At 35.1% G+C, this 23,720-nt stretch overlaps 1 protein-coding gene across 1 annotated transcript; it reads left to right on the top strand.

Annotated features, from left to right (window-relative positions):
- The first annotated feature begins 526 nt into the window (after positions 1–526).
- LOC144444393 (uncharacterized) lies at positions 527–23,593 on the top strand. Its single transcript, XM_078133807.1, has 11 exons — positions 527–678; positions 1,585–1,652; positions 2,331–2,542; positions 11,608–11,872; positions 12,045–12,088; positions 13,366–14,214; positions 17,486–18,709; positions 19,631–19,703; positions 20,768–20,812; positions 20,956–21,054; positions 21,706–23,593. Exons 3-11 carry the CDS (start codon positions 2,369–2,371, stop codon positions 21,927–21,929), a joined length of 2,997 nt encoding a protein of 998 aa, XP_077989933.1. The 5' UTR covers positions 527–678; positions 1,585–1,652; positions 2,331–2,368; the 3' UTR covers positions 21,930–23,593.
- The last annotated feature ends 127 nt before the right edge of the window (positions 23,594–23,720 follow it).

Below are 23,720 nucleotides of genomic sequence, written 5' to 3'. Positions count from 1 at the left end.
AGAGATGTAACCCAGCCATGTCACATGGCCACTGGTAAAATTTTATGAAAGTAGAGGTGGACAGATCAGGTGTTTAGATTTTGAGTAAAAAAATGTGAAACTTGAAAAAAAAATGTAACTCGGAAAGTATTTACACAAAGAGTTTTGCTGTCTGATGTGTAGCGTACTTTAACAAATGAGGCAGGTGTATCTGCTGATATACATATTAACATGAAAATTGCGGGGAAAAGTGCTCAAAAAGTTAATTCTGTGAATTAGAACATTAATCAGGAATGACAGTTAATCAATTTGTACATAAAGATGTGTAGATGAAATATTCATCATTTAACTAACCACGGAACGCACGATTCTACAACCATAACTTTTTTGATATTAAAACCTAAATTACCATCTATTTTGAATAATTACCACATAAGGAGACCATTCATCCAATCACCACTCCATTTCTCAGACTGTTGATAATTATGAATGAGTTTGTGAGAAAATGCTAACTTTAGTTTACTCAATTTCTTTTTTTTGATAGACCATCGAGGAAATATCAAGATATCAGACATAGGAAGAAGTGCTTGTTTGAATGACATGTCTGGTGTCATGATGGCACCCCAGAGAGGAACTCTTTGTTGGATGCCAACAGGAATATGGAATACCAAAACATTCACAAAGTCATCTGATATTCAGGTAAACAGGGTTTACCAATGCTCCTATGTATCATAGAAATAACATTGGGAATAACTCAGTCTGAATATTTCATTAATCAGACAAACATGTTTTGAATGTACCCACAAATTAAATATGCCCCAAGTGCTATGAAATATAACATTTTTACAACAAATTCTCATATTTCTCTAAACTAGGGCTAGAACTGATTTATAAAATGTTCCCAAATAAATCATTTGAAATGATCCTTTTGAGAAATCAAGTTTGATAAAAAAAAGTTGACAAGCCCCTTAGTCTATGTGAAAACCAATGTTATGTTATGTTATTGTTTATTAAGGTGTCCTATATGGCCTTATCAATTATACAGTACTTATTAAAATTTACAAAATAAAATAGCCACATCCAGCCCTCTGACTGATAGGACATAAAGAATATCAAATACACAATATTTTAAATGCACACTGGGTATCCCCCTTCAGGGTAAAAAGGTGTACATGTATGTCTGGGTTCTAAAAGGAGGCAGCGGTGAAAGTCATGCGAGTGTTTATTGATATCACACTTTCATGATGCTGTACATGTATGTGTGGCTTCTTTTAACCATGTTTGACCTTGCTAAAGTGCATGACTATGTATCATGCATGTCTTTCATTCAAAAAAGTGACTTTTTCTGCAACTGATTCCTAAAGTTTCATGTACAATCAATTAAATATAACCTGTTGGGGTAAAATAGGAAAAAAGTACAGCGTTTCATTAAAATATCCATCTATGTCCACTTTTTATAGTATAATCATCAATCGTTTATTCAGTATCGTTGGCCACCGGCCAAAAAATACAAACCTTAAATATACAAAAATGAACGGATCACCAAAAAATATTATAGTATAATCTGTGGCTGTGATTGACTTCTCTGTGTTATCTTTGTTTCAGATTGCTGGCTGTATCCTCTACTATATATTTAGTTACGGACATCATCCGTTTGAGGAAAGTTTTCATAGGTGAAATGTCATACTGATATGGGACATACGCATGCCACTTTTGTTTCACAGCATACGACATTTTCTCTTTTTAGCACAACAGTACCATTGATACTATTTTCTTCAAATACTTTTTTTAAAAAAAGCTTGGCATATACAATATATATTTATTTTACTTCCATCTCTAAAATACCGTTGACAAGAAATAATTCATTCATTCAAAGTTATTCACTTTTTGATAGTTACCCAAGCTGAGACCATTCCTTATTGAAGCAGTCCCTTTTAATAGTGGCCATATGGATTGAGGATTGGGATATTTATTTCGGATTTTTAATTTATAAAACAATTTTATCATGGTTTCCAACTTGAAAAATCAAGTATATAATTTTATGTACAATGAGCAATAATACATATGCCAAGTCTGTTTTTTCTAACTCAATACCTTTTAAAACAAAATATGTGTAAAAGTTTGTAATTTTACGTACAATAACACAAATTTTATGCATTTATTAATCTTTTGCAATTTATTAAGTTACCACCACAAATGAAATGTATGTTGTTTCACATTGATTTTTGAAGTAGGAAGCTATGATAACTTTATTTCATAAATTAAAAACCCAAAATAAGTATCTAATCCTCATCCATTTGGTCACTTTAATAAATATTTTCATTTGTGACACTGGGTTCTATATATTGCAGCTGATAATGTGACACCATGTCAACAGAAAGAGCATTCCATGTCCACAAGTTCATCAGTGACGTTAGTAGCTTCACAGAAGGAACCTACCATCTCTACATACTCGCCAGTGATAGATAACTTACAAGAAGAGCAGCCCATCTCCAAACGTAAAGTACTGAATGTGTCTTCACTCACCAAGGCTACTGGTACAAGCAGGATTCCGGAAGCTCAGGTATAGATTCACCTTAATTACTGTTATCGTAACAAAATCTAAAATTGTGTTTTCCTTGAGAAGGACACTTCTACAAATTGTTTTACAGTGGTCAAGAGAATGATTTTTAAATTGAATAAGCAAGTCTTTCAAGTTGAATGTGCTTGTTGTTTGGGTTTGTTACTCACCAGTGGGTAATACTCAGAGGGGGCTAGTACATTGGTTCCCAAATATGTATGCATCTGTCCATTATCACCTGTATCTCAGACATGCATATACAATGTAGGCTGATTTCAACCAAACCTGGCACAAATGTCTGATGCTATAGCCAGTTTATGTACATTGTATGTCACTTTGTTTCATGACCTTCACAGTAATTGCGAAATGGCAGCCATATTTGTCGCATAACTTCTTCACACTTTGCCCAATAACTGTGGAAGCTTAATAGGTAGAGGCCTTCTTTGAGTGTCTACATCCATAAATTATCTATGATGAGCTTTCTAATGAGACATTGACTTTTGATATCGACCTCTATGTTCAAAGTCAAGTAAACTAAAGTATTCAAAGTGTGTGCAAATGTATGTTGGCCAGTTTCAAGCACAACTGGCACAAAAGTCAAATACATTTTATACAGCAGTCCTTATATGGACATGACTTTGTTTTTCACAACATTCACAACAAGACAATGCCAATAGTATTAGCAAAACGGTGTTACATATTGCAAAATTAAGAAGAGGGATGGATAGGTAAATAAATTAAACATTCAGAAAATGTTTTAAGTATGCCTAGCAACAAGACCACACCAATAGCAACAGCCAAATGATTGCGTGTTTAATACAAAGATAAAGACAGAAATGGGTAGGCAAGTGAATACACATTTAACCTGATTTAATCTGAATGCATTTCTGTACGGGCAGTCAGTCATAAGTTTTTTTTCCTACACACAATAATAGTTAGCTATAGCTATCATACAAGGTACAAGGTACATGTATAGCCCTTGATTGGCAAATAGTTATGCCAAAGTATTAGAAATCTGAAGTATGTATACTAATATGCACAAAATCTAGTTTTATACTAATAGGCCATATGGAATTTGTTATCATCACCATATGCACCAAATTATCTGGAATTTGAAGCTTGTATTGTCAAATGATTAATTATACAAGTGACAGATTACATTTAGAAACTACAACAGTAAGCTATGTCGATGCATGTACTGAAGTTTTGAAATTTGAAGTGGGCATTCTTGAAATAAAAGCCGAACTGCTGAAATTAATTAATTATGCAATTGAAACATTACAACTAACAGTTACATCGACAGGCATTTTAGAACATGACTGCATTATTATGGTCGGTGTATTTACAAATTATATTGAATTTAAAAAGTGTTTTCTTAAGATAAAGCTAGTATATCCTGAAAATTATTAATTATGCTATGACTCAGTCTATGGCAATTCGGGTCAGGTTTGGTTGAAATCAGTTGGTGGATGCCAGAGATATGAGGATGAACAAATTACAGCAAATATGACTGCCATTCAGCAACATTTGATTTGGTTGCAGTACATAGTGATGTGCATATGTCTCACAGTATGCCATGTTTGGTTGAAATCAGTTGATGCATGCCAGATATATGAGGGTGAACACATTACAACAAATATGGCTGCCATTCAGCCTTATTTGATTTGGTTGCAATACAAAGTGATGTGCATATGTCTCACATATAGTATGCCAGGTTTGGTTGAAATCAGTTGGTGGATGCCAGAGATATGAGGATGAACAAGATACAGCAAATGTGGCTGCCATTCAGCCTTATTTGATTCGGTTGCAATACAAAGTGATGTGCATATGTCTCACATATAGTATGCCAGGTTTGGTTGAAATCAGTTGGTGCATGCCAGAGATATGAGGATGAACAAGATACAGCAAATATGGCTGCCATTCAGCCTTATTTGATTCGGTTGCAATACAAAGTGATGTGCATATGTCTCACATATAGTATGCCAGGTTTGGTTGAAATCAGTTGGTGTATGCCAGAGATATATGAAGATGAACACGATACAGCAAATATGGCTGCCATTCAGCAACATTTGATTTGTCGCAAAATAATAATAATTAAATAACAAAATCCACCTACAATTGGGGCTTTTATATTTTTTAATCAAAATCCGTGCACCATGAAGCAGCAACCCTCCTAAATAATTAATATTTGAAGTGTTATTTTTGAGTTTTGGTAAAAAATTAAAACTTCAAAACTACCTGGTAGATCTACATTGTACATACTAAAAGGAATACTTTCTTTATAAAATAATGGCATGGATCCAGTCGTGCAGAATGTTTTTGGTAGTACACGTAGTTTAAGTATTTTGTTGCCACTAATTTCTTTTTTAAGTAATGTAAACCATTCAATCACATAGAAGTAAAGTATTTGAGGAGAACTGTGTCTTCCATGAAGACTTGTCTTTTTCAAATTCATAATTTTAACTACTCTTTGACTGAAACTGGAATATTCCGGATGTTAGTGACACAAGTGTGAAACTGAACCCAGACATTTCTGTTTCATCAAGCCTATTTTATAGCTTCAGAAAACCATCAGCTGTTCATTGTGTTGAGAATTCAGTTGAATACCTGATGACTTAATTTGTAGATATTGTCTCAAAGGCCAAATTTGGTATTTTTGATAACATGATCATATCTCCAGATGTTTGACGTCATTTTTATTTTCTTCCATTACGAAATTTAAAGATGGCTGCCGCCACGACAAGCAACCCTGCCCTGGCTCATTTACCACCAGAAATCAAAGAAATTTTCAACGATGATGATAGTGGGGAAGAGTTTTTAGGTTTTAGCGATAGTGATGACTCTGATGATGACTTTGATGCAGAGAACCATTTGGGTTGGAGACGAGTGAACATCAATCATCCACGACGCCAACCACCACCATTTACCGGTAATCCAGGTTTTCAAGTCAACGTACCCGATGATCCTTCTTCCCTCGACTTTCTTTATTTACTTTTGCCAGAAGTTTTATTCACGTCCATGGCCGAGCAGACCAACAAATATGCCCAAGACTATATTTCAACTCATCAGCTTTCAACACACTCCAGATTTCGCAGTTGGACAACCGTAACTGACAACGACATGAAGTTGTTCATTGCTGTTGTTACCGCCATGGGCTTAATTACACAGGAAGATCTTAGTGATTACTGGGCAGTTGATCCAATTCTGTCAACACCATTTTTTCCAAGCATTTTCTCCTGGGACAGATTTCTCAATATTCTCACATTTTTCCACTTGGCTGACAATGACAACTATATACCAAGAGGTCAAGAAGGGTATAACCCACTTTTCAAGCTTGGTGCCATCTGTGCTAATATCATCAACAACTTCCGAGATGTTTGGTCCCCATCACAGAAAATATGTATTAATGAGGGAATGGTGCCATTTAGAGGTAATATCCACTTTAAAGTGTACAACCCAGACAAACCAGACAAGTATGGTATCAAAGTATATGAGCTGTGCGACTCTTCAAATGGATACTGTTGTGAATTTCAACTGTACACAGGAAAGAGTGATGAACAAGGAAGTACCAAAGGCAAGACCTATGATTTGGTTATGAAGCTGATGGGACCATATTTAGGAAAGGGACATGAACTCTACGTTGATAACTTCTATACATCCCCTATGCTTTTCCATGACTTGTACAAAGAAAACACCTTGGCTTGTGGAACAAGTAGAATGAGGAAAGGACTACCAAGAATCATCAAAGAAACCAAACTGGAGAAAGGGGAGAAGTTTGTCATGGTGAAGGGTCCCCTAATGGTGATGAAAGTCAGAGATAGGAATGATGTGATAATGCTGTCAACTGTACACTCTGCCAAGAACACTGATACAGGTAAAAGAACAAGAGATGGTACACCAATCAGACGACCAGACATGGTTCACCAGTACAACCTAAATATGGGAGCTGTAGATCGCAGTGACAAAATGGTTGGTTACTCATCATTCCGTCGACGCACAGTCAAGTGGTGGAAAAAAGTCTTTTTCCACCTTCTTAGCCTTGCAATCGTCAATGCATACATCCTGTATAAAGAATGGTGCAAAGAGAAAGGGATCAACCCTGTCTTACAGCGGGTATTTCGCAGGAATGTGATCAGAGAACTTGTTACTTCAGGGGCTCCAGCCTTAGGTAACAGACCCCCTAGGGGCAAACAACGTATGTCAACTGAAAGCCTTGCGCGCCTTGAAGGGAGACATTACTTTCGTAAAATCCAGCCACTTGGCAAAAAACAGAACATCTCGAGAGAATGCAAAGTGTGTGGACCAGCCGACAGACATCAGTGCCATGTTAAAAGAGTGACAAAAAGGAGGTACGGTAGGGAATCCTCCTATGAATGCAAGCAGTGTCTTGTAACTCTCTGTATTGGGACATGTTTTGAGCTGTACCATGAGAAAGCAGACTACATTCATGCTTATGAGCGACTCAACACCACGTAGATTCTGAGATGACTCTGAGTGGCATGAAGTACAGAAATACTGAGGACAAAATTCAACCTACAACTCTCTTTGATTTGTATGCTTCTATGCTTATTTTATAACTGTTGAAAAATTATCAAATTAGTACTAACCAAAATGGATACTTAGAAGTTAGAAACTCACAAGTAGCAATTCTACACTTCGAAAATGTTTTAACAAAACTCATTACCCTTCCAATTATAATCTAAGAACATATAGTAGTCACAATCTCGTAGTTCCACAACCTTGTAATATAAGTTGAATAATAAGGCTTTTGTCATCTCTGGTCCGAGACTGGAACTCCATTCCAGAAGAGTTAAAATGTTTAGACAAAGTGGAGCAATTTGAAAGAGGGTTGAAGACACACCTTTTTAGACTTTCTTACAATTTGTAACAGTTGATTTTCCCTGGTATGTGTTTTTGAAACCTTAAGCTTGTTTTTAGAAATTGGTTAAATTTTCTAGTTTTACCTGGTGTGTATAGTTATTTTGTATTCTATTTTTTAAAGTCAGTGCGCTTTTGAATATTTTAAAAATAAACAGGAAGCACTTTAGAAATGAAATAAATATTAATGTTAATGTTTGGTTAGGTTTGTCTGACTTGAAGGAGATACTGTTCAAGAATGCAAATCAGAGAGAGTTGTGGGTAAAATATGGGTACAGTGACAATGTAAAAGCAAACCTTAGTCAGCTGAATCAACTGGACAAGAAAGTACAATATGCATTATGATAAACTGATGAACTTACCTGTAGCAGATATTGTGAATTTGTATAAAGTACAACCCATAACACTGAACTACAGCACTTTTATTATGTGCTGCAATCATTTATAGTATTCATACCAAGTGTAAAAGTGGACTCTTCCAATTACTTCAATTATAAATAGCCCAGTTATAATGTTTATGTCTTCAACTGTCGAATTTTGAAAAAGTTAATTGACACTGGTTTGAGTATGATTTAACCATAATAATGTCCATGCTGGGTGCTGAATGGTCTTAGGGATGTCACTGGTCTTAGTTTGAACTTGATAACAACGCATACCCTCGGTGGAAGTCTGAGGCTTCTATCCCCAGTAAACCAGTACTTGATAAGTTTTATGTAAGTATTTACTACATGTATGCTCTCAATTATGGAAATAGTGTTCAGTTCCAGCATAGTTAAACCGTAATGAAATTAGGGGTCATCACTTTTTTTCACTTGAATAAAATGTTCAAACATGAATACATGACAAACATTCTGTGACTAGTGCGCTGTTTTATCTCTGTTCTTTTCACTTAACACAAGCATCACTTCTCCATGAGAAATTGTGTCACACATAGAATTATGAGTTTTGCTATCATTTTCAGACTCTATTTGAAATACTAGTTATTCAAACTGTCATACATGTACAACATCTAATAGACTAAATTAAATCTTTTCTCAGCTAAAATTTTGAACATGGTGGTTTGAATAACGGTTTGTAAGAATGAGGCACTCTGTTTTTCCTTCAAGGTATCTTTGTTCATAAAAATTGTCTATTTTGTGGCAGACATTTTGATTGTTATAGTCTACTCATGGGCTCCATCCATCCGTCCGTCTGTGTATTTGTATGTGTTTGTGTGTGTGTCCGCACGTCCATATATCTGTCCATCCATCTGTCTAAAAAACATCATGTCCCATTTCTTTCAAACCTGGCACAAAGGTGTCATGTCATATGGGACATATGCACATAATTTTGCTTTGCAACATATGCAAATTTGACTGAATGGTGGCCATATTTGTAGTTAAAAATAAGCATTTATGGCATAACTCAAAAGCTGGTTGATAGAGACTCCTTTCAAGTGTCTACTTCCATGTTATCATGTATAAGCTTTCTTTTAAGACTTCGACCTTGATCTTCATGGTCATTTATCAAAATCAAGCCATTTTTTGCCTATCACAGACACTCTATATAATAATTATTTGCTGTCCTATAAATCATGTTTGCAGGTAATACAGAAGATTATTATACACAAGCATTTTTTTTGGTGATCATATCATTTTTTTTCTGAATGGCAGCCATATTTTGAGCTACAAATCAATATTTATTTATTATTTAATTTGTTAGTAAATCCATATTTATTATTTCATAACTCAAAAGCTGTAATACAACTTTAGAAATAAGAGCATTGTGTTTGCTTGCTTGTGGTTATGAAGAATGAGACAAGTTTCAAGCAAAGACATACAATATAATCAGTGTCGGTAACTTTTCAAAGTATAAACAGGACGGGATCCCACATTCTATGACTCTGTTTACCGACTAGGACACTGCATGTGATAATGATCAAATGATACTGTGTGGCTCATACCATTTTGAGTATATGAAATACAATTTTTTATACAACAATAACAGCTTCATCTTATTAAAAGTCAAGTTACATATGACATGTTATTTGCTGATCACAGGAATCAGTATTATTTTTTTTAAAATTATAATTGTGTTTATCCATACAAGTACTTTAAATGATTTATTGTGTTATCTAGCAGGTGTACAAGTAACACCCCTTTTACAATATGAAGTCATCCTTCTGAAAATAGATCATGTTTATGGTCACAAGTTATGAGAGTTGGAACAAAATTACTCGACGTGATCATTTTATCATTATTTCAAACTCAACCGCTGGTATGACGTAAATCGTTGGCTTTGCCCTTGGCTTTCCCATTGACTCGCAAGGGTAGACAATACCTTCTGTAAATATGCTATTCTAACTCAAGTACTGTTGTCTTTGCTTGATACATGTAATTCCGATATCTCTGCTATGATCCGACACCCTCTGATTTGCAAGACGATGACTTCAATTCTGATGGAAACATTGTGACTGTGTGACATTTTCAATGGACAAACTGTGCAATTGTTAGTCACAGACTTGGACCATGAACAGGAATGATGGGTAGAAGAACATAAGGCCGACACATGTGTTGTGTACAGACCTCAGTTTGTTGTCAGAATACACAAGTCATGTTATAGCTCTCTCCCCCCCCCCCCATTCCATTTTGGCTGTGTGTTGTGTCAGACAGATAACACAAATGTACCTGTATCTCAGTATTCATGCTGTTTCTTGCCACTACTCATTTTCATTTTCACCAAAATTAAGATGTAACATTTCAAAGACCAATCATACCGAGAAATGGTATGTGCTATGGTGCTCTTGTACAATCTTTAATATCTATCAGCAGTTTATATCAGTAAAGGAAGTCACTGTTGAGATTAGTGTAAGACGTCACTGCAGGAATGTAACCTTTGCACTTGGATGGGCAAGTGAAATTCATAATATGGCCTGCTGTTTACGTAGTAAATTGTTATGTCAAAGTCAAATTATCTCCTAAAAGTCCTCTAGTATGAAGATAATGCTAGTGTATAATCAGAATACAGTCATCGGGAACTAGACTGTACATGTACAATGTCAGGACTCTAGAGGTCAGGACAATGGTAGTACCACAGGGGGCAGCAAGCATGTAACTGATTGATCGAGCGATCGATCGGTTAAACTAGTTTATGCATAATCGAATGTTTATCCAGTGTGATAATCTCCCAGCAGATGAGAGATAAAGCAAATTGTTAATGTGAGTGATCTCACACCAATTACAAGATTAGGAATGTGTTAGATAAGATGAGAAGAATGGACAAGGCATCTTTATTTAGTCAATAAAGAAAAAAGAGAGAATTACACACAGCCTCAGACTCCTAGTGGTCTGAGAGATATATATAGCTGAGAGCAAAGTAACCAGGGAAAGAAAAAGAAGTAGTTTTAAAACTCAATGAGTGAATTGATCAATATCACACACAAATAAATTATATTGCACCACAAAAATTGATCATTCAATCGATCAATCATTCAACCAAATAATAAATCAATCAATCAATAAATCAACCGATCGATTGATCGATCAATGAGTCACATGCTCGCTGCCCCCTGTGGTAGTACTAGTGTCATAATACATTATGCAAGTAAATGAGTCAGCCTGAATAGTCCTAGAACACTATGAAAGTTTATTTAGAACATGACAGATATAAACAAAGTCTTAAAGCATTCCGTCATCTTACATCAGAGACTCCCGCTGTTTATTGTATCACTTATCTTGTTGTCTTTACCTATAAAATTGTCTCTGCTTGAAGCTCACTTCATGCAAGCAAACGCAATGCTCTTTTTTCCATACTTGTACCATAGACTCCTTTCAAGTTCATGTAATTCCATGTAATCACATGCAAGCATTCTCGTAACAAAGTGGCCTTTGACCTTGATCTTTCTGTGTAAAAGTTCACAAAGTATGTGATATTTTTCTTGTGACATCCTTGTCAATCATCCTTTATTATTTGAACTCTTTTTCTGTGTTTCTAGATAAAAAAAAAATTCAAATAACATAACCATGGTGATAAAAATATCACAATAATGTTTCTTGTTCACATAACGTTCTAAAAACCAAATTATGTAAATGGAGAATTTCCTGATAATCAAGTTTATGTCAGATATATGGGGTGAATTATAAGACTAATAACTGTCTAACAAATGTATACCTAAATTTGGTAATTTATAGCAGGCATATCTGTATATACAGGGTAATTCCTATAGGCAATACAGGAGAAGAAGGGCAAAGGATGATATAGCAGAATTGTCATCTGGCAATGACGACGATGATAATGATGTTGCACACTTGTCAACTGGAGATGAGGATGACCCCAATGATGGTGATAGTGGTGGTGATAGGGAGCAGATTGCTGAATATGATGCTATTAATAAAGTTTGGATGTGCCATATTTGTAGTAAAACATATACAAGCAGAAGGAGATTAATCAAAGAACACATTGTGCTGCATTTTAAGGGTATGTATCAAATACTTTGTGCATTGTTAGTTTGCACGCTTCCACACTTAGTTGGCAAATTTTGTTACCCACAGGACTAGTTGATCTTGAACTTTTAAGTATATCAAAAATAACTAAATTGGTTCTGTTTTGTTTGCAACTTGGTCTTTAACAATGTTTTATTTTCTTACAGATCCAGTCAAATCATCTGAGAAAGAAAGAAAAAATATTCTGAAGGTAGTTTTGATAATTGTTATTTAATAAAAGCTGACCTAACAGATGTGAACTGAACAAATCAAAGACTACACTGTACCAAAGATACAATGTAGTTTAGACTACCCACGCCCTCATTATTGGGGCTGTCTTAAAGTTAAAGCGGACATATGGATGAGGCTTTCTTCATAAGCTGTTCAGGGTTTGTCTTTGTTACTTTATGCACAATAACAAACGTTTTACACATTTTAAAACATTTTTCAATGTATTCAGTTACAAACACAAACTTGGTCTATATTGTTTCACATTGATTTTTCAAGTCTGAAGCCATAATAAAATTGTTTTACAATTTAAAAATCAAAAATAAATAAACACTCGTCATCCATATGGCCACTTTAGTGTCTCTCCCAACCCCCACCCTCAACCTCGAGAGCCTGGGGAAATAGTAAACAAGTTGATGTGATTTCCACTCCTGGTTAGGATGAACACACATTGGTAATTTGCACTGCCAAGATCGAGAATAGGATGTCGAGAGTAATCCAGAAGCAATGCAAGCTCCTGTGTTGAAGGTCATGTTTGACAGTCTGGAGCAACAGATACCATTTACTTTACTTTACTTTAGAATAATATAATTTTAAAATTCAAAAATTGAAAACTCAAGATAGGAAAGAAGATGTGTATAAAACATTGCAAAAAGAAAAATGCAAGTGAAATGTAAAAGCAAGCGATAAAATTAAGGAACACTGCAGTGACATTTCAAAAGATAAATTAAAATGCATATGATACTAAAAAGATACAAACGCAGAGACAAAATGAAACGAACATGAATGGTAAAAGATCCAAGGACTAGTTTAAAATGTGAATCGGAGACAGATAAAAACTCTTTCTAAAACATTCTGATTTCACTTTGATAATCCTATCCTGCCTACCCTAGGGTAACAGTTAATGAAATGTGTGTGCCGGTTGTCTGACATCCTTTATTTATGGATGTAGCTTTACTTTCTTCATAAGCTGTTCAGTATTTGTTTGCTATTAAAGACAGATGATTTGAAGGTTGAATAGTCAGAAATTTGAAAACACTGATATCTTCAACTTCTCTATTTGTACCATACATGTACATATCAATTGGGTATGAGTCAAATTGGCCTTTCAAAAATTGACAATAACTTCTTTGGTTTTGTTTACATTGAGTACAAGAGTATTCCAAGTATGCAGAAAATGATTTCAACATGTACATTATTGAATCTCAGTTTGACATGATGGTGCATTGCTTTATCCATATGTTTTGTTTATTTTTCTAGAGTTCTACATTTTATGACAGTGATGATGAAAACAAATGTTCAAGTGGTTCTAACTACAGTCCAAGTGAATCTTTGAATCAGGATGATGATGATGATGAAAATGATAATGAATATGACAGTGATCAAGAGCTTAGTGAGATGAGAGAAACGGAAGAAGTGGATAATGTAGGGGATGCAGGAATGAGGAACAAAAAGGATGGCTACACAGGAGAGACTATAGATGAAGGAGGTCATGCTGATGCACACAAGAAGAGACATTCTACAGGCATAGGGAAAAGTAGTGCTAATGGACATGATAATCAACTAGGAAATGAATCAGAAAATTGTGACCATAATGACAAGACTAGTGGTGTAAAAGTAAAGAGTACATCAAAAAACAAAAGGGGAAAGAGACGTGGTAAATGCAATTACTGCCTTTATTGTAAAGTAAAGCAGTCACACCTTGCACGTCACTTAAACTTATGTCATAAAGAAGAAAAAGAAGTAATCCAAGCATTTTCACATCCAAAATTCTCCAAGCAGCGCAAACTAGCCCTACTGTTGATTGGAAACAAAGGAAACAAAATACACAACATGGATGTACTGAAGGCAGGTTCTGGTGAACTTGTCACAAGAAGACAACCATCAAAAAAAAAGCAGTTGGCTCATAACTACCTTTTTTGTGAGCACTGCAATGGTATGTATCTCGGGAAGGAACTGTGGCACCATGTCAAGACATGCGAGTTTAAGAAGGTCTCGGCATCATCAGGAAGCAGACATATTCAAATGCAGGCATTAAATCAAATGCCAATTCCAGATACAGTCAGCTCAGACGTCTGTAAAGAAGTTACTGAAATGAAACAAGATGAAGTAGGTGTAGTGGCCAGAAAGGATCCATTGATCTTAAAACATGGAGTAACTAAGATGTTACACATTTATTAATGTTCTGAGATGAGTGCTTTGTAAACAAGGCTACTGGTTCTATATCTGACTCTTCGGTTGCCCATTAAAAACTGGTGCAGATGGAGCAGTTCGGTGGGCATCCGTTATCAATCTCACGGCCATTTTTTGCAATCCCGTAATTCGCACAATATTGAAAGAATTACCTCAGACAGTATTACAGTAGTCAATGTGTGGTTGAATGAAGGCTTTGTAAAACATTGTACGTGTTAGTAACAACATATTCTATGCAGCAGGGCAATACTTGTACTCATTTTTAGCTTCTGTATGGGAACTGATGTTGTGGCAGTTTGTCTCTGTGTCTGTGCTGAAATTTTGTTCCACTGACATCTCAAAAAGTACTGAAGCAAATGTTCTGCAATTTACTATGTGGCATTGTCAGGCTGTAACTTAGTGCAGATTAGGGAATAGCTTGTATAAGTAATGATAATTTGCAATAATTAATGATTTTATAAATGGGGCTATATATGCAGAACGGCTACACCAAATTCAATGAAACTTGCTACAGCTACGGATCACACAAAGATATAAAAGCACTACAAATCGATAACTTGTGTCAGGTTAATTAAGGGCTAATTTACATAATTAATGATGTTTGTAAATCAGGTTATGTATCCAGAATGGCTTTATCAAATTTGATGAAACTTGCTACAGATATTGATCATACAGATATACGATAGTTTTTAATGAAATTAAGGGTTGTCAATTAATTGCTCTTCGCATAATTAACAAACTTTTGGCAATTAGGGCCTATACCAAGGAAGACTGCGCCAAATTTGATGAAACTTGACACAGATATTGATCATACAGAGATTACTAGTTCTTAATGAAATTTAGTGGTGTCAAGTAATTGTTCATTTGCATAATTAACACACTTTTGCCCATGAGGGACTATACCAAATAAGACCGCCAAATTTGATGAAACTTGTCAATTGATCATACAGAGATATGATAGTTCTTAATGAAATTTAGTAGTGTCATTTAATTGTTCATTTGTATAATTAATGAACTTTGGCAATTAGGGCCTATTCCAAGAAAGACTGCACCAAATTTGATGAAACTTGCTAATGATATTGACAGAGCAAAGATATGATGGTATCGAGTCAATTACTAATTTGCATATATAGGACTGTACTGAATTCAAGTGAACTTGCTACGGATATTAATTACACAAAGGTACGACAGTACAGAAAGATATTTCAAAGTCTCAGCAAGCACATTAACAACATTTGCCCTCATACGGGAGCATTTTCAGTTCATCTCTGGTTCTTGATACCTTGTTTATGTGGTCCTTCCACGTAAGATGCTGGTCAATAGTTATGCCCAAAAGTCTGTCAGATTTGGTGGATTTAAGTGAGCTATTATTGTAACTTACATCAAGTGTATCTTAAGGAAGTCTGGTTAGTCTTTGCCTGGTACCTATTAGCATAGTCTTGTTTATTTACCATTGTATTGTCTCTACACCAGGTGCTTTAATTGTTCATAGGAGTGTTTAACTTTTACTCAATTTCACAAAGTTTAGCACCCCTATCACTAATAGTGGTATCATCAGCAAACATATCTACATGTGTACTTAAATTTGGTGACGTCATTCATGAATACAATGAATAAGAGTGGACCTAGTATACTGCCTTGGGGAACTCCATGACTTACATCATTTACATGGATGCCTAGAGTAATCCACAGGCTATTAAAGTTTGTGTGTTGACGGTCATGTTTGACAGTCTGGAGCAACAGATACCTTTTACTTTACTTTAGAAGAATATAATTTTGCAAACTCAATCTACAGCCTCTATATGCATATGATTCATGTGTTCTAACCAAAAGCAGAAATCATATAAATTTTGTTTACTATTTCCCCAGACTCTGGAGCAGTAGCCATTAATCATTAGCCCCCAATGACAGGTCTGGGTAACCAAGTGTACATGAATTAAAGATGTCTTATCTCAACAAACTAAAGGTCCAATGAGATATTTGGATCACACAATGCAAAGTAGAGGAGCCAATCAGGATTTCTTACCAATTATTTTGTGTTGTTTGCATATAACTTGACTGACTTGGTAGTGTTTATTTTAGTTTACATTCCATGAGCTAGATTGTCATGAAATTTGGTATGTGATACCATGAGACAAGTAGATATATGATCTAGTTTTAGGTTTTGGTACGAATTTTTGCATAACGTTTGTATTTCTTTCATATACTTAATATACAACTCCAGCAAACATAATAATAATAATTTAAATATAACTTTATTTCCATTTCCATAAAAATGCATTGGAAATTAGCTTTCCATGTGCAGTAATAAAAAGAGGTGAAAGAAATTGAAAACTCAAGATTGGAAAGAAAAATTGAATAAAACATTAAAAAAGAAAAATGCAAGTGAGATGTAAAAGCAAGCGATAAAATTAAGGAACACTGCAGTGACATTTCAAAAGATAAATTAAAATGCATATGATACTAAAAAGATACAAAGGCAGAGACAAAATGAAACGAACATGAATGGTAAAAGATCCTAGGACTAGTTTAAAATGTGAATCGCAGACAGATAAAAACTCTTTCTAAAACATTCTGATTTTGTTTTGATAATCCTATCCACAGACAAGTAAGAATTCTTACTTGTCTGTGACCTATCCCGCCTACCCGAGGGTAACAGTAAGTAAAATGTGTGTGTTCCGGATGACTACATCCTTAATATTGATGTAGATTTGCTGGAATGATAGCACCAATGATTCTCTGTGCTGTCCTGATAACTCTCTGAAATGCATTCACCTCATTACTGGTGATTTTGTTAAACCAGACGGTGATAGTATATGTTAAAATACTATATAGCAGTGTGGTAAAATTTGACTAAAATAGTACCATTCATTCAAATTTCTTTAAACGTCCCAGAAAATAGAGATAGTGGGCCTTCTTCATAAGCTGTTCAGTATTGATTTGCCAAGACAGATGATGTGAAAGTTGAAACACTGACAATTTAATCTTCTCTACTTGTACCATAAATATCAATTTGGTATGAGTCACATTGGCTTTTCAAAAGTTGACAATAACTTCTTGGTTTTGTTTACATTGAGTACAAGAGTATTCCCAGTATGCAGAAAATGATCTCAGCATGTACATTATTGAATCTCAGTTTGATATGGTGGTGAATTGCTTTATCCATATGTTTTGTTTATTTTTCTAGAGTTCTACATTTTATGACAATGATAATGAAAACAAATGTTCAAGTGGTTCTCACTGCAGTCTGAGTGAATCTAAAAATAATGATGATGGTGATGGTGAAAGTGATAATGAATATGACAGTGATCAAGAGCTTAGTGAGATGAGAGAAACGGAAGAAGTAGATAATGTAGGGGATGCAGGAATGAGGAACAAAGAGGAGGGCTACACAGGAGAGACTATAGATGAAGGAGGTCATGCTGATGCACACAAGAAGAGACATTCTACAGGCATAGGGAAAAGTAGTGCTAATGGACATGATAATCAACTAGGAAATGAATCAGAAAATTGTGATCATAATGACAAGACTGGCGGTGTAAAAGTAAAGAGTACTTCAAAAAACAAAAGGGGAAGAAAACAGGATAAATGCAATTACTGCCTTTATTGTAAAGTAAAGCAGTTGCACCTTGCACGTCACTTAAAGTTCTGTCATAAAGAAGAAAAAGAAGTAGTCCAAGCATTTTCACATCCAAAATTCTCCAAACAGCGCAAACTAGCCCTACTTTTGATTGGAAACAAAGGAAACAAAATACACAACATGGATGTACTGAAGGCAGGTTCTGGTGAACTTATCACAAGAAGACAACCACCAGAAAAGCGGTTGGCTCATAACTACCTTTTTTGTGTGCACTGCAATGGTATGTATCTCAGGAAGGATCTGTGGCGCCATGTCAAGACATGCAAGTTCAACAAGGTCCCAGCATCGTCAGGAGGGAGACGTATTCAAATGCAGGCATTAAATCAAATGCCAATTCCAGATGCTGTCAGCTCAAACTTCTGGAAAGTAGTTACTGAAATGAGACAAGATGAAGTAAGTGTAGTGGCCAGGAAGGATCCGTTGATCTTAAAACATGGAGAAAAGCTGCTCAAAAAACCAGGCAAGAAATTACTACAGGATGGCAAAGTCATTTACAACCCTTTAAAGGTAGATCATATAAGACAGAGAATACGCGAATGTGGTCGACTTGTTATTGAAGGTAGAAAACGACACCTGAAATGTATGGAGGACTTTGTGATGGCAAGTAATTTAACAACAGTGCTTGAAACAGTTCGGAGCTTGGCTGGATATGATGGTGTTGCATATGCCTTTCCAACTGTGGTAACGAAGACTGGTCACCACTTGATGGCAGTTAGTGATATTGTCATGTGTGATGCTATTATTGCAGAAGATACAGCAAAAATTAAGGAGGTAATATAAATTGTGGCATGTTTGATATGTTAATATAGTATTTTATTTGAGTTTCCATATGATATTAATCACCACTATTAAAAGTGTATTTGTTCAGAGTGGTGCACTTATTATTTTCTCACCTATGATTTTTGATGCTTCAAGTCAGCCATTTTACCTTCCACAAGGGAATGTTATATTTTAGGGATGGGATGTCTGTGTGTGTGTCTGTCTGTCTCTGTCTGTGTGTCTGTCTATGTCTGTCTATGTTTCTCCTGTCTATGTTTCTACAATTGTGTCATCATTTTCTGTAAAACGACTGGCTCAATTCATATGAAAATTGGTGCACACATTCTTTAGGGCAGTGGCTAGAACAGATAAGGTTTTGGTAAACAACCATGAATACTAATGATCGATTTGCATAATTAATGGTTTTCAGTAATTAGGCAATATCTTATGAAGTTACACTTCAAATTCAATATAATTTGGTACATAGATTCTTTAGGGCAATGGCTAGAAAGGAGTAGGTTTGGTAAACATCCATGGATTAATAATGCATTTGCATAATTAATGATTTTCTGAAATAAAGTTACATGATGCAAGGTTCAAATTTATAATTTGGTACATACATTGATGATAACAAAGTGCATGTGTCGCATAGAATTTGATAATGTAGCTTTTAATTGTAATGAGTAATTTGCATAATTGTCATTTCTAAGTCATTCATAATGTTAAAATACAATTATGTATTGAAAGGTTAACAAACATGTACTCATACACTTTAATAGAATATTTTTCATATTTTTAAGCAACTGATGGACCAAGTGTTACAATGAGAAACTTGTCCTGGTACCCCTAGCGTGGCCTGACTTCCCCTGGCTGTGTTCAATGCATTTTTTCTTCTAATAAAATTAAGTAGACACTACATCTTCTATTTTACAGGTAGAAAATTTTAAACGACAATACAAATTATTCTGGCATTCAGAACTACCAAGGAAGCAAGGTCTGTATGGAAGTAAGCAAGGCTTGTAGTTTATATTTCATATGCTATAATTTTGGGAGAACAATGGATTTTAGCAACTTGATTATAATGGAGGTGTGATGTCACAACACAAATTTGCCAATATCTAATGAGGAATTGCTGAGAAACACATGTATCTGTTATCTGAACCACACCATTTCTTTTTGCCTCAGTAATCTTTTATTAGCCCCAAAGGGCACAGCATGGAGAGGACAATAGGAATTATGTCAGTGTGTCTGTTTGTCAGTGTACAGCTATATCTCAGACGCCACAACCCATTGTCAACTAAATGGTATCAAACTTGGCACAAATGTCAAAGGTACATTGCATGTCAGAAATAATTTCAACTTTGACCTTTATATTTGTGGTGGAATGCTCATTTACCTCTTAACATTTCAATACATATAAACACTTCAAGTGTCTATCCTTTTTCGTCCATGCACCATTTATCTCATCGACAGTTGCCGTTTTAAACACGAGCATTTCAAAATCATTAACAAGGGGCAAAGCTCCCATCTTTTGCAGTTTAAATTTTTAGTCAATTCTGGATGGTTAATACGGTCCTCCATTTTATACAAATGTTTGAATTTTAGTAACCAGAAGATGACATTATACCATGTATTAGCCAAGTTATTCTACGTCATGACAATACGCATCTATGTCACAACAACACGTCTCTATGTCACTGATTCTGCTGTGTTCGAAGTATGAATCAAAATGTTCAAAATTACCATTACTTTCCCTGATTTTTCTTTGATATTACTGGCACTAGTATAATTATGTTATTCTCCAATGTTTTTCTTTATTCAGCTGGAAAATACTCATGACCTAAGGGCTTTGTCACTAAGTTGTTCAACGAGTTATTAGTTTTGGGAAGTATATCCTTGCATGCAGAAGACTTGTTGAAACTCACAAATAGGATCATATGTTTAAAGCTAACTAAAAAAAATTGTTGGCCTTTGGTTGTGTCCATGAAGCGATGCTAACAAATTCTTTGAATATGAAAATATGTGATTAGTGACATGCATTGATATTTGTCTTCTATCATGTTTTTCTAGACGTATCAGAGGAAGATGACAGCAAAGATCCTAGTGCTTCAACAGGTAAAATGTTATCCATAAAATTTAGATTAGTATTGTAACTGTTGTGAAACGTTATAAGGATGCAGATAACAAACCCTATTAAGGATAATACACCAACTTGTTAAATATTTCGGTCTAATTAACTTTATCATTTTCTTCATCAGACTTTGATTCTAGTACACCGAGTTGTAACGCGAAGCCAAAAAGACGACATGACTGGGCTTCTAAGTGTGCAAAGAAGGTTAAACCAGGCACTTCAAAAGGTATGGTCATGTGATAAAAAAGGACCAACATTACATCCAACATGTTTGCTATTCTGCAACTCAATCTCTGGTGTGTATGAACAGATACAAGTCAAACTTAAAGTGGCACAAGCTTAGTTTATATGTTTTTTACTTACATGAAAATACTTGCGTAAAATCTCAATTACTCTGTAAGTTATAGTGCATTAATGTCAATGCATACCTTCTATGACACTACAATAACCTTTGGTATTATTAAAATACATGCAAGTTATTGCCTAGAATGGATTCCTTGACATTTTTGATAGGTAGTAAAAATTATGTCATAGGATTGTCTATATGTTATGTCTTGATACCAGGGGTTTGAGTTCAGTCAATTGCAAGAGATAGTGACATATTCTTCAATAAGTAGAATATTAGAAGTGACTTTTATATCCACATCATTAATCTCACCCCAAAACTCATGAACTTAGCTTGTGCCCCTTGAATGGAAGCAACAGCTGTCTTGTGACATTTAATAATGTACATAATTTCATTTTACAAATTCCTTGTAATAAGGCTCACTGGTTGGCATTTTGTATTCATTAACCAAGTACCACCCCAAAAATTAATTTTGTAGCAGTATTCCATTTTATTGAAAACAGTCATAATATTTATTCTTTTTTTTTGCAGGTAAACAGAATAAAAAAACCTCATGGTCAAAGGCTGAAAATGATGCAATTGATCGACACTTTATGGAGCAGATTAAGAGCAAAAGGGCAGTTACAAAAGCTGAGGCCATAAAATGTTTAAATGAAGAACCTGCTTTGGTTAACAGACAATGGAAACAAATCAAATGGCATGTTAAAAATAGATCAGTATCTTACAATAAAGCAGCGGAGTCAAACTCTTTGTAAACTGGAAACAAGTCCAAACCAATCACTGTTCCAGCAGATGTGAATTTTGTAAATTGACCTTTTACTTACTCCGGTTAGTGTTTGGTTTAAACAGGTGTCAATGTACAAACAGTACAGTAGTTGTCACTTGGTGTTTGGTTTAGACAGGTGTCACTGTACGAACAGTACAGTGGTTGTCACTTGGTGTTTGGTTTAGACAGGTGTCACTGTACAAACAGTACAGTGGTTGTCACTTGGTGTTTGGTTTAAACAGGTGTCACTGTACAAACAGTACAGTGGTTGCCACTTGGTGTTTGGTTTAGACAGGTGTCACTGTACAAACAGTACAGTGGTTGTTACTTGGTGTTTGGTTTAGATAAGTAGCACTTTACAAAACTATACAGTGGCTATCACTTGGTGTTAGTAGGAACCATGCAATTTTTCATATGATCACTAAATATTGTGTAATGAAACTTATTAGCCCCAACAGTTATCAGGAACTATAGTCCACAGATGCATGTCTTTTTGTTTAGTGATTTTATGTCATAAACATTTTATTTTTTACCTATAACTCCAGACCTTTACACAGAGACTCTATTCAAGTGTCAGCCACATGTTATCAAAGGTGAGCTTTCTGATGAGATAATTACCCTTTGACTTTGTTCTTACAGTGTGCTAAATAGCAGCCATGTCATCATTAAATCTCAGCACAATTTACTACATAGAGGTACCATTTTCCCACACCTCTCGGTTTGTCAATACTGAACTTATTAAATGAGTCTAGTGCTCAACGGCTCCATTTCATACAGCCTCACAGACACCATTTTTCCAATAAGAAACTTCACAGGGTACACTACAAGATAGCAAGATTGAATGAAAAGCAGGTTTTTGCAACCTTTTGTCTACATAAATGGATGTGTCGCCATGCAAACATCACATGCAGGTGCTAAAACGCTTGTGTGTCTGTGTCTAGTGGCAGTATGTTTAAATGATTCACTTCATTTAGACAAAGTGTAGCAAGAAATTGTGATCTTGCTGTCTCAGGGTAGAAGCTTAGACCCTCCACACCAACAGTTCGTGAAGGGTCTAATGTAGAATATGCAGTTTCGTATCGGTTTCTGTGTGTGTGTGGTTGTATCAAACATGGCACATGAATAGTAACTTGAAATGTGCTGTAAATATTCACTGTTGTTCCATAACTTTTTGACATTTAATGTGCATGTAGATTCCAATCAAGGTGTTGATACAATGAAAGGAAAAGTGCAGTACATTGAAACTCACTTTCTTCATGTGCTATTGCCAAATGTGTACCTTATTTTTTCGACATTTTAATCAAGTTTTGTGTTATCAGAGACCTGTTTTGCCCTTCTTGAATAATATTTAAAGTCGGAGGCTTTTGTTGTCTTTATTGGATTGTGTTACAGACATAAAATAGTTCTAAATAATGTGTAATCAATGTCTGCACAAACAACATACCTGTGTAATCATACTTGTATAATTGTATTCTATGTCTTAGATACTAGTATACATCTTATCAGATGTCTGACATTCAAGAGAGGCGTCTATGTTAACCCATTATGCATCTCAGATAAGAATATAAGTCTAAAACCATTGCTGTTATTCGTTCATGAAAATTCCAGTTAAAACAATTCAACAATCAGGTCACCATGCCAACATTGTGCAATATTGCTGAAAATGATTTTAAAATAAAAGAACCAATTTTACAATCCAAAATGGCCAGTGAATACTGTGTTAATTCGACTTATAGTTTGTTGATCTCTCTCTCTCTCTCTCTCTCTCTCTCTCGTGTCC

Source organism: Glandiceps talaboti, chromosome 13 (genome assembly GCF_964340395.1).
Source record: "Glandiceps talaboti chromosome 13, keGlaTala1.1, whole genome shotgun sequence".
NCBI lineage: Eukaryota > Metazoa > Hemichordata > Enteropneusta > Spengelidae > Glandiceps > Glandiceps talaboti.
The sequence above is the reverse complement of the archived record's forward strand: the minus strand, read 5'-3'. Positions and strand labels throughout refer to the sequence as shown.

What these genes read in the sequence shown, in the direction of transcription:
- LOC144444393 (XM_078133807.1), top strand. Translation starts at nt 2,369, where the DNA reads ATGTCCACAAGTTCATCAGTGACGTTAGTAGCTTCACAGAAGGAACCT. An exon ending in AAAGAAAAAATATTCTGAAG is followed by an intron (nt 12,089 to 13,365) that starts GTAGTTTTGATA and finishes TTATTTTTCTAG; the next exon opens with AGTTCTACATTTTATGACAG. An exon ending in TAAACCAGGCACTTCAAAAG is followed by an intron (nt 21,055 to 21,705) that starts GTATGGTCATGT and finishes TTTTTTTTGCAG; the next exon opens with GTAAACAGAATAAAAAAACC.